Source organism: Loxodonta africana, chromosome 17 (assembly GCF_030014295.1).
Source record: "Loxodonta africana isolate mLoxAfr1 chromosome 17, mLoxAfr1.hap2, whole genome shotgun sequence".
NCBI lineage: Eukaryota > Metazoa > Chordata > Mammalia > Proboscidea > Elephantidae > Loxodonta > Loxodonta africana.
Window position 1 is genome coordinate 5,061,296 of NC_087358.1, and position 12,361 is coordinate 5,073,656.

Consider the following 12,361-nt stretch of genomic DNA (forward strand, 5'->3'; position numbering starts at 1 on the left):
GTGTGTCGCCCGTACTCACCAGGGGTTCCGCCATGATGACGCGGATCTTGCGCTCGGCCTGGGTGGTGAAGTTCACGAACAGACTCTTGAGGACGTATTCCCCTGGCTTGCTGTCTGGGTCCACGCTGATGGGCAGCATGGTGGGCGGCCCTTTCTCCCTTTGAGTGCCGGGAACGGGTGGAACTGGAGGCTTGATGTAACCGTTGCCAACTGGAGAAGCTGAAAAACAGAATGGATATTCTTACTGACTGCAAATAACATCATCACTATTCAGATGGGCTGTGTTAAACCATAAACATAAGGCGACGACTCGTCATCCAGAAAGTCATGTTTACGGTCATAACCTAGCCATCCTCTTTAGAAATGGTGTCAGAACCCATTATTCTGATTACATTATGTTTGTGTTCCGTCATATACGATAAGCTCACAATACTTTGAGATACTACATTGCTTCAGGTAAATAATTTTGTGAGTACATAATATAGTTGATAAATCCCACAACATTTAAGATGTTTTTTGGCTTCTTTTTTATGTTCCAGGAAAACGGACTCAGAAAACCAAAAAAACCAAACGCATTGTTGTTGAGCCAATTCTGATTCTTAGTGACCCTACAGGACAGAGGAGAACTGGCCCATAGTGTTTCTGAGGCTGTAATCTTTATGGAAACAGGCAGCCACAACTTTCTCCCGGGAAGCAGCTGGTGGGTTCAAACTGCCAACTTTTCAGTTAGCAGCCAAGCACTGTAGCCATGGTGCCACCAGGGGTCCTTGAAAATGGACTAAGAAAATGCCTATGGGGACAAAAAGGAGGGGTGAGGATTTCTTGCCCAGGCTTCCCTGTTGGACATGAGCTCTCTGTCTTTGGTGATCCATTCTGGAGTCCTACCTTTCAGGAGTCTCCAAAAAAGAAAAAATCAAAATCAGTTCATGCAAATAAAGTCTTGAACCCCCCTCGCCTTTACCTTCTGCTCTCTCAAAGCTGGGAACTCCAGCTTACACAGAAGCAGAGCCTCCACAGGATATTTTCCTAACGTGCCAAGGATACCACACCACAGACTGAAAACTAGAATGTTGCTGTTGGGTGCTGGCAAGCGGATTCCGACTCACAGCAACCCTGGGCGACAGAGAAAACTGTCCCATAGGGCTTCCTAGACCGGAATCTTCCTGGGAGCAGGCTGCCAGGCCTTTTCTCCCTCAGAACTGCCATCTTTTCACTTAGCAGCTGAATACTTAGCCACTGAGCGACCAGGGCTCCTTGAAAACTAGAATGTAAACCTAAAAAGTCTGTTTGGAGGACAACTTATTTTGTTATCTTTGGTTTGCCACAAACCAAAAAAAAAAAAAAACCCCAAAAAACTAAACCCATTGCGTTCTAGTCAATTCCAACTCATAGCAACCCTATATTACAGAGCAGAACTGTCCCATAGGGTTTCCAAGGCTGCAATCTTTATGGCAGCAGACTGCCACATCTTTTTCCCCGGGAGCATCTGGTGGGTTTGGACTGCTGACCTTTCGTTTAGCAACTGAGTGTTTAACCACTGCGCCACCAGGGCTCCCGTTTGGTTTGCTGTAGGACTTAATAAACTTAATGATAACAGCAATCACTGGGTTGATATTGTATGTAAGTGCAAGCCCTGGCCCATAATTTACAGAATTTGGGGCCTAAATGTCTTAACAATAACAAGAGAATTTTTATGAGCGTGAGCTCTGTCAGTCCTTATTTTGAACCAGAGAGCTGAGAGCCAGACACAGAATATCCCTTGGATAAATCTTCCACTTAGAAGGCCAAAGTACCAATTAACTGCTAAAATAAGAAAATGTTATCCACTTTTACTTAAAAGCCAGGTATCTCTGTGAGGACATATGTCAGTGTGGCCAGCCTCAGCAGGCGGGAACTGCCGAAGTCCCTCGCCGGAGCAGAAAATGATCCCAGGGGACAGCACCCATCATCCTGAGTTTCAAACATCCCAGCCTGAGCAGGTGGAGAGACAGCAAAAGTTAATGGAGTAAGTGTCCTTGAGCTAGAGCCGCTCCCGATTCCAGTAACCCTCTTCTTCCTAATGAAATTAATCCGAGCAACTCCTAGCCTTTCATAAGGAAAGCTGTGTGACACATAACCTATATTGGGGACCAGTGGCATAACGGTTCAAGCACTCAGCTGCCAACCAGCGGCTGGCAGAAGAAAAACCTGGCTATCTGCTCGCATAAAGATAGCAGCATAGAAAACCCTACAGGGCAGTTCTCTGTCGCGTGGGGTCCACAGGAGTCAGGATCGACTTGATGATACCAAACAATAACATATAGTTATGTCTGTGTTTGGAGCCCTGGTGGTGCAGTGGTTAAGAGCTCAGCTGCTAACCAAAAGGTCGGCAGTTCAAATCCACCAGGCATTCCTTGGAAACTCTATGGGGCAGTTCTACTCTGTCCCATAAGGTCTCTATGAGTCGGAATCAACTTGATGGCAACGGGTTTGTTTTTTTGTTTTTGTCTGTATTTGAGAAGGCAGGGGAAAGGGTGATATAAATTTCTAAAAGATTTCCATTCAAAATAATAGAAGTAAAAATATGTTCTGGTGTATAAATGGCAAGCTGCTCACCACTCCTAGCCTCAAGGATGAAGTCCGTTTCTTCACATTTTTGATTTCTTAAGTTAAATTTGGTTTTGGTTAACACACGCAAACACATACCAGTTCTGTACTAGCCCCACTCAGGCCCCACTGTCTAGCTTTTTGGGTACAGTTACTGTTTGACCATACTCCTCTCTACCTGGGCTTTTCCTTGCTCCCTACTGTGTGTGCCCAGCTAGCAAATCTGCCCCCCTCTTCACCTTCCAGAAGCACACCGACCATCTGCGTGCCCGTCGTAGGCTGGTTCAAAGTCTCATCTCCACCAGAAGTGACAGATACAGGGCTGGCTGAAGGTATGGCTCCAGAAGCAGGTCTTGCCCAAGCCCGCGTGTCTGGATTTTTTTGTACACCGAGAATGCAGGCTATATTCTTCCCTTTCCGCCAAATGCCAAATCCTCAACCAATCCATTGTCATCAAGTTGATTTTCACTCATAGCAACCCTACAAGACAGAGTAGAGCTGTCCCATAGAGTTTCCTAGGCTGTAATCTTTATAGGAGCAGATCACCAGGTCTTCTCTCCCTCAGAGCAGCTGGTAGATTCTAACTGCCAACCTTTCAGTTAGCAGCTCCAAACTATAACATCTGAACACCTTCGAGCAGATAGAGCAGAGCAGGTTTCTCTATCTACTTACTCTGTTTAATTTTTCTTTTAGAACTTATTACAATCTGAAATATTCTGCGGTGGGCGAGGTGTGTACACGTACATGAAATGGCGTATTATGTGACCCTGCCTCTGCGGAAAGGAAGCTCCATCAACTGCTCTGTTCACTGCTATCATCTAAGTGCCTAGAACCTAGGCATTCAGTAAATAAATATTTTTTTGAAATAAATGAGTGAATGAATGAATGATAGCCTGTAAGGAGATGGTGGTATTACTGCTCTGAAAATCTGACTTAAAGAAAAATTGCTTTCTTGCAACATTAAAAAAAAAAAGCTCAAACCAGTGAACTCTGACTCCTGGTGACCCCACGCGTGTCAGAGCAGAACTGTGCTCCGCAGGGTTTTCAATGGTTGACTTTTCAGAAGTAGATTGTCAGGTCTTTCTTCTGCGGCGCCTCTGGGTGGATCACATCTTCAGTTGGCAAAGTAACTATATTTTCAAAGTTAGAAAGTGGGGCTGGTGCTGAATGGATGTTTGTTTGTTTTATCCAAACCCAAATTTAACTTAAGAATCAGAAAAATGAAGAAATAGGAAATGGGTGGTGCTAACAGTTAATGCACGTGGCTGATAACCACAAGTCTGGTGGTTCGATTCCACCCAGAGGTGCCTTGGAAAAAAAGGCCTGGCAATCCACTTGTGAAAAGCCAGCCCCGGAGACGCCTGTGGAGCACAGTTCTACTCTGACACGATGGGGTGGCCGTGAGCTGGACTTGACTCAAGGGCAACCGGTGGATGGGATGAGTCCAAACGCTCAGTGTACACGCAGCACCTCGCCTCCCTTCACAAAGCACAGGGCAGAGAAAAGAAGAACCTCTTTGCCTGCTTTTGTCAGCAGCCCACAGAGACAGACAAGCACGGAACCTGCGTTTCAAAACACTTAATGCTTTCTCTGATGCTCCCATCACAGAAGTCTGACCTGGATCATTTGAAGTAAAAAATGGTTTCCTTTCCTAAAGTGCTTCTGAGATTATAGGTGGTAACCCTCCAAAGCAGGTACTCTTTTTAGAAACTCAGGCAGAAATGACATCCAAGACAGTCTACTTTAAACGAGTTTCTAGAGATCAGTGTAACCTTAGTTAAGTGCTTGGCTGCTAACTGAAAAGTTGGAGGCTCGTACCCACCCAGCGGCTCTACGGGAGAAAGACCTGGAGATCTGCTCCCGTAAAGATTACAGCCCAGGAAACCCTGTGCGGCAGTTCCACACTGTCACATGGGGTCCCTGTGAGTCGGAATGAACTCGATGACAATGGGTTTTTATGGGTCATCTTTTCACACCGGAGAAAATTTATCAGATTTCTTTGTGCACAAACCCAAAATAACCAAACCAGCTGCTGTTGAGTCGATTCCGACTCATAGTGACCCTATAGGACAGGGTAGAACTGCCCCACAGGGTTTCCAAGGAGCAGCTGGTGGATCTGAAATGCTGAGCTTTTGGTTAGGAGCCGAGCTCTTAGCCACTACGCCACCAGGGCTTCTCTTTGTGCACCCATAAAAAATCCAAACCCATTGCGGTCCAGTCGATTCCAATTCATAGCGACCCTATAGCCACCCTATAGGACAGAGTAGAACTGCCCCATAGAGTTTCCAGTGAGTGCCTGGTGGAGTCGAACTGCCGACCTTTTGGTCTTAATCACTATGCCACCATATTTGTATATGAATTGTTCTTTCATCCATGTCTCAGCACCTCATTAACTTTGCAGGTTCTGAAGGCAAACCCCATTAGTAAACAAGAGTCAAGATCCTTCTTTAGGACCATGCCTTCCTCCCACACCTCCCTCAACCCCTCTTTTCCCACAAGCCTTATTTTTTTTACTGACAATATAGGAACGTTTCATGAACCAAGGTTTCATACCAAACCAAGGATGATGCAAGTACTGAGTGAACACGTCGCACTGTTCACACACTGCATACAGGACAATAATAAACTGCTCGCTGCGTGTATGAGGGTGTCTAAGAAATGGCATTGTAAAAGCCATTGCAGATACCCAAAATGACCAGAAACCCTGAAAAATCATAGATAGCCAGTGAAGATAAAAACAACAACAAACTCCAAAAACGACAGGAAGAATAATTTTTCTCTGAGAAGGATTATTAAGGAATAAAAAATGTTGGGATAAAAAGCAATAATTAGTTTGAGCAACAGAAAAAGATTTCTTAACAAAGACAGGGATGATCCCTAAATAATTTCATGTATTTTAAAGCAGGCCAAGTAAAGAATTATCAGGTAAAATATACTCTGAAACAATGTTTGACTTGGAAAAAAATGTATTCAGTGAGACAATGATGTTTGCTTAATTTCCATAAGATTCAATAACGTGAAGTGTTTTCCTTCCCAAATTTTTTTAATATTAAAACTCAAATGCACCCTTCGAAATGTTTTAAAAATATTTTTTAAGTGGTAAATACATAAGTCACAAAACACTTGCCATTTCAACAATCTCTGTGTACAGAGTTCAGTGACTTTAATTACATTCAACACATTGATCAACACGTTGTTTAACCCTTCTTGAGTTTCTCTATGGCGCTTAACAGAAGCTCTGTGCCCCCTAAGTACTGTGTCTTCCTTTCTCCTCCCAGTTTGGTTGGTTAAATAGATTCCTAAAGGAGCCCCGGTGGCGCAGTGGTTAACTGCTCAGCTGCTAACCGAAAGGTTGGCGGTTCAGCCCCACCAGCTGCTCCACAAGAAAAAGATGTGGCAGTCTGCTTCAGTAAAGATTACAGTCTTGGAAACCCTACGGGGCAGTTCTACTCCGTCTTATAGGGTTGCTATAAGTCAAAATCGACTCGACAGCAATGGGGAAAAAGACAAGTGTACAAAAAAAAAGTCAAGAATCGAGGCCCTGTAAAAATATATGAAATCTGATTAATGCCGCACCTAAGGTCCAAAGGCTATCCTCTTCTAGATGTACTGATGATGTGACATTTTAAATAATATTTTATGTTTTTGGTGAACTTTACACAGCAGTTAGGGTCACATTCAACAATTTGTACAGGAGTTGTTCAGTGACACTGGTTACGTTGGTTACACGGCACGTGAGCATTCTAATTATTTCCGTTCTGGTGGTTTTGTTTCCTTTAATCTAGTTTCCCTGCTCCCTTACATTCTGATCTCTGTGTTTAAGTAAGTTTGACCGTTTCATCTCTTCGTTTATTTATTTTTATTGTACTTTAGACGAAAGTTTACAGAACAAACTTCTCGTTAAACAGTACACATACTGTTTTATGACATTGGCTAACAACCCCATGACATGTCAACACTCTCCCTCCTCAACCTTGGCTTCCCTATTCCATTTCATCTCTTATAGGTGGATTTTTAAAAAATCACAGTCTTCACGGGTAATATTCATTGTTTTCTTTTTGCACCAATCTGTTATTTAGTTATAAGGTGACCTCGGGCTAGTTTCGGTTCAAGGTTTGAAGAGTATCTCAGGGCAATAGTCCTGGGGAGTTCCCCAGTTTCAACCAGCCCAGTAGGTCTCTCTCTCTCTTTTTTTAAGGAATTTGAGATTCTTTTCCACATTTTCCTCCCATCCTGTCAGGGTCCATCTACTGAGGCCCTGCTGTGATGTGATCTTTAACTGCCTGTGATCCTAACAAGCAGCAACACCCTTGAGGTACCAGCTCTCTTCGCTAACTCCAATCTGTGACCTCTCAAATCCATCTCACCTTTGTCTCCGGAAGGCAGACTGCCTGGCAGAGAGTGAAGCCCTTCATCAAGAGAAAGTTACCACAGGCCTCTGCCTGGTTTTCTTTTCTCTCTTCCTCTGCCTCCCAGCACTTTATCTGAGAGAAACAACAGTAGCTCCTCAGTGATTTCCTTTATAAATGTCTGTCATTGGCTAAGATGCAATTACACAGACTTTCCCTCCGTTTTCAAAGTGGCAACTGTCAGCAGAGCCTGAAAGGATTTCTGCCAAGATCTGTGAGCAAAGGAAGATGAGGTTACACTGACATTTCAAGGTCCCCTCTCACCAAAGGAGCTCAGGTAGCCTCCTAGAGGCAGGATAATCCTGAATTTCAACTTCCTCTTTCTCGCTAGCCCAGCTGAGAGCCAGCTTGTTCTCCTGTCCCTCGCCGGCCCTCCTCCCTTCCTGCTCCTTTCCTGTTCTCCTCCTCTCTGTTTTCTTTTTTCTCTGGCTCATTTTAGGCAGCAGGGTCACATGCCTTTGAACCCCATTAGTTCAAGATGCATGATACTTTGAGCAATGCCTTTGCATTTTTTTTAAGTATTTTAAAAAATTTTTTTATTGCTGTGAAAATATGCATCACAAAACACATGCCATCTCAACAGTATCTACACGCACAGATCAGTGACATGGCGGCATTCTTCAGGTCCTTTCCACATCATTCCACCACCGGTCACACAACCTCAACAGTATCTACACGCACAGATCAGGGACATGGCGGCATTCTTCAGGTCCTTTCCACATCATTCCACCACCGGTCACACAACCTCAACAGTATCTACACGCACAGATCAGGGACATGGCGGCATTCTTCAGGTCCTTTCCACATCATTCCACCACCGGTCACACAATCTCAACAGTATCTACACGCACAGATCGGTGACATGGCGGCATTCTTCAGGTCCTTTCCACATCATTCCACCACCGGTCACACAACCTCAACAGTATCTACACGCACAGATCAGGGACATGGCGGCATTCTTCAGGTCCTTTCCACATCATTCCACCACCGGTCACACAACCTCAACAGTATCTACACGCACAGATCAGGGACATGGCGGCATTCTTCAGGTCCTTTCCACATCATTCCACCACCGGTCACACAACCTCAACAGTATCTACACGCACAGATCAGGGACATGGCGGCATTCTTCAGGTCCTTTCCACATCATTCCACCACCGGTCACACAACCTCAACAGTATCTACACGCACAGATCAGGGACATGGCGGCATTCTTCAGGTCCTTTCCACATCATTCCACCACCGGTCACACAATCTCAACAGTATCTACACGCACAGATCAGGGACATGGCGGCATTCTTCAGGTCCTTTCCACATCATTCCACCACCGGTCACACAATCTCAACAGTATCTACACGCACAGATCAGTGACATGGCGGCATTCTTCAGGTCCTTTCCACATCATTCCACCACCGGTCACACAACCTCAACAGTATCTACACGCACAGATCAGTGACATGGCGGCATTCTTCAGGTCCTTTCCACATCATTCCACCACCGGTCACACAACCTCAACAGTATCTACACGCACAGATCAGGGACATGGCGGCATTCTTCAGGTCCTTTCCACATCATTCCACCACCGGTCACACAACCTCAACAGTATCTACACGCACAGATCAGGGACATGGCGGCATTCTTCAGGTCCTTTCCACATCATTCCACCACCGGTCACACAACCTCAACAGTATCTACACGCACAGATCAGTGACATGGCGGCATTCTTCAGGTCCTTTCCACATCATTCCACCACCGGTCACACAATCTCAACAGTATCTACACGCACAGATCAGGGACATGGCGGCATTCTTCAGGTCCTTTCCACATCATTCCACCACCGGTCACACAATCTCAACAGTATCTACACGCACAGATCAGTGACATGGCGGCATTCTTCAGGTCCTTTCCACATCATTCCACCACCGGTCACACAACCTCAACAGTATCTACACGCACAGATCAGTGACATGGCGGCATTCTTCAGGTCCTTTCCACATCATTCCACCACCGGTCACACAACCTCAACAGTATCTACACGCACAGATCAGGGACATGGCGGCATTCTTCAGGTCCTTTCCACATCATTCCACCACCGGTCACACAACCTCAACAGTATCTACACGCACAGATCAGGGACATGGCGGCATTCTTCAGGTCCTTTCCACATCATTCCACCACCGGTCACACAATCTCAACAGTATCTACACGCACAGATCGGTGACATGGCGGCATTCTTCAGGTCCTTTCCACATCATTCCACCACCGGTCACACAACCTCAACAGTATCTACACGCACAGATCAGGGACATGGCGGCATTCTTCAGGTCCTTTCCACATCATTCCACCACCGGTCACACAACCTCAACAGTATCTACACGCACAGATCAGGGACATGGCGGCATTCTTCAGGTCCTTTCCACATCATTCCACCACCGGTCACACAACCTCAACAGTATCTACACGCACAGATCAGGGACATGGCGGCATTCTTCAGGTCCTTTCCACATCATTCCACCACCGGTCACACAACCTCAACAGTATCTACACGCACAGATCAGGGACATGGCGGCATTCTTCAGGTCCTTTCCACATCATTCCACCACCGGTCACACAATCTCAACAGTATCTACACGCACAGATCAGGGACATGGCGGCATTCTTCAGGTCCTTTCCACATCATTCCACCACCGGTCACACAATCTCAACAGTATCTACACGCACAGATCAGGGACATGGCGGCATTCTTCAGGTCCTTTCCACATCATTCCACCACCGGTCACACAATCTCAACGCCCTCTGGGCAAAAACTCTTTCCCCTTCCTCTCCACACGGGGGGGGGGGTGGGGGGAGCACTTGAAATCTTTGGTTTCCATGTATTTCCTTATTTTATATAAGCGAGATCATACAATATTCATCCTTTTGCAACTGACCTATTTTGCTCAGCATGTTTTCAAGGTTCATCCATGTTGTGGCATGTATCAGGACTTCGTTTCTTTATAAAAATAAAACCTGTTGCCATTGAGTAGATTCCAACTCATAGTGACCCTATAGGACAGAGTAAAGCTGTACCATAGGGTTTCCAAGGCTGTAATCTTTACAGAAGCAGACTGCCCCATCTTTCTCCCCCAGGGCAGCCGGTGGTTTCAAACCACTGAGCCTTTGGTTAGCAAGAGAGCACTTAACCACTGGGCAAGCACGGCCCCAAATTTGTTTATCCATTCATCTGTTGATGGAAGATCTCTGTATTTTTATGTCAGTTTTGAGAAAGGACTAGTGGACTCACAGTGTAAATCAGAACCTGGGGCACCTGAGATCTGGAAGGTGGAGTCCCATCCCCTGAGGGTCTAGATGGGGCTTGAGAATTTGCATTTCTAACAAGCTCCAGGTGCTGCAGGCCTGGGAACCACGCTGACCCACTGATGTAAATAAAGAGCAAACCAAAGCAGGGGACCCTGAATCCACTGACAAAAGGGATCTTAATGCCATTTGCCTACAGCAAAACTGATAAGCTTCCTTAACTCCAGAAAAGCTACCACTGTAGGCAAACCGGAGGGGAGGAGCACAGAAGACCCTCAAGGAGACCCTGGGGAGGGCTCTTGCACAAACAGCTTCAGTGTCCTTGTCCTCCGTTCTTTTTCTGTCTCTTTCTACATTTATCTATCGTAGTAAATACAAAACATTTCCCATTTCAACATTCCTCACATGTACAGTTCAGCGAAGGAGCCCTGGTGGCACAACGGTTATGTGCTTGGCTGCCAACCAAAAGGTTGGCAGCTCTAAGCCACCAGCGGCTTCGTGGGTCAAAAACTTGGTGGTCTGGTCCCATAAAGATGACAGCCTAGGGAAAAAACCCTATGGGGCAGCCCCGCTCTGTAGCATGGGGTTGTTGTAAGTTGGAATTGACTCGAGGGCGCCCAACAATAACAACAGGAAACAATGGAGACAAGGAAAAAGTACAACGCCGCCATAAGGAGAAAAAAAGAGGTAACCCAGAATTAGGTTTATTCTACAAGAAAACTGAGTCAATTTCTACAAGTCAGTGGGAGGGATGAGAATGGGGAGGGTGATTAAAGGAAAAGTAAGAGACAGAACAACCAGACGTAGTGTGTGGCCCTTATTTGAATCCTGACACAGGCAAACCACCTGTTAAAAGACACTTCTTTATGACAGTAAAATACATTTGAATATGGACTGGATATTAAACCAAAACCGAACTGTTGCTGTCAAGTCGATTCTGACTCATAGCGATCCTACAGGACAGAGTAGAACTGCTCCATAGGGTTTCCAAGGAGCGGCTGGTGGATTTGAACCGAACTTTTGGATAGCAGCCATAGCACTTAGCCACTACACCACCAGGATTTCCAGACTGGATATTAGGTGATACCAAAGAATTAGGACAATTTTGTTAGGTATGGTACTTACACCACGGGTAGGTAAGAAAACATCCCTATTTTTTGTTGTTGTTGGATGCATACCAGGTATATGAAGTTCACTGGAATGGCATCTATATTTGATTTAAAATACTTTAACGAGGAGAAAAAAAGTGTAAACGAAGCCACTGTCAGTAAATACAGGTAACTGTTGAATCTGAGTGATAGGAATACACTGTACTGTTGTGCTATTATTTCTCCTTTTGTGTTTGCTTAAAATTTTTCATAGGAAAACATCTTTTAAGATGAGGCTTGTTTATTTAAAAAAATTCCCTACCTCTTATAATGGCACTAATGAAGGGGTGTTACCTTTGAACTTTAACTTGATAAATAAATAAATAATGCATTTTTATATATGTATGTACACACACACACACACACACACACACGGAGTCCCGGCTGATGACAGGGTTCCATTCTCATGACCCCGTGGTAAGTCGGCTCTCGGGTAAGTTCAATACCTCATTTCAAGTTAACAACTGATGCTTCTGACGGTATGAAACACTGAATAAGATCATGCTAGAGGCCTGGTCTACAATGAAGTTGGCGTCAATGTTGTAAAAATGAGGTCAGAGTCATAATGGCTGCCGGGCGTGTGTGCAGTTCAACTGTTGTATGTCGTTCGAGTTGAACATTGCCCAACTTTTTATCCATTATGACTCCTGACACCAACAGTGGCTTCATCGTAGACCAGGCCATAGCCTGCCAAACAGCAGTGTTGTAAACGGTAAATCATACAACTGGACATCGTAGAGTGACCATCTAAGAACGATCACATCAGCAAATTATGTGCTATGACAGTGTATACAGTACATATCACTAAGGATAAAATGTACAAAAAAAAAGATCAACCAACCCTAAGTGCGGTTCGTAGTAACTTGAATACGTCAAAAGCCGGGACTACCTGTAGACATAAAAAATTGAATACCATGTGTA

At 45.1% G+C, this 12,361-nt stretch overlaps 1 protein-coding gene across 10 annotated transcripts in view; it reads right to left on the minus strand.

Moving 5' to 3' along the window:
- The window catches only part of FRY (FRY microtubule binding protein), a 401,382-nt gene that overhangs the window by 266,730 nt on the left and 122,291 nt on the right, over window positions 1-12,361 (minus strand). For 9 of the 10 annotated variants that reach the window (XM_064269933.1, XM_064269932.1, XM_064269934.1 and 6 more), the window contains one exon: window positions 20-219. In XM_064269933.1, coding sequence (XP_064126003.1) covers window positions 20-219 — 200 coding nt within the window. Of the gene's footprint in view, window positions 1-19; window positions 220-1,833; window positions 1,954-12,361 lie in introns of those variants that run through there. The other variant, XM_064269937.1, reaches the window with a different exon arrangement.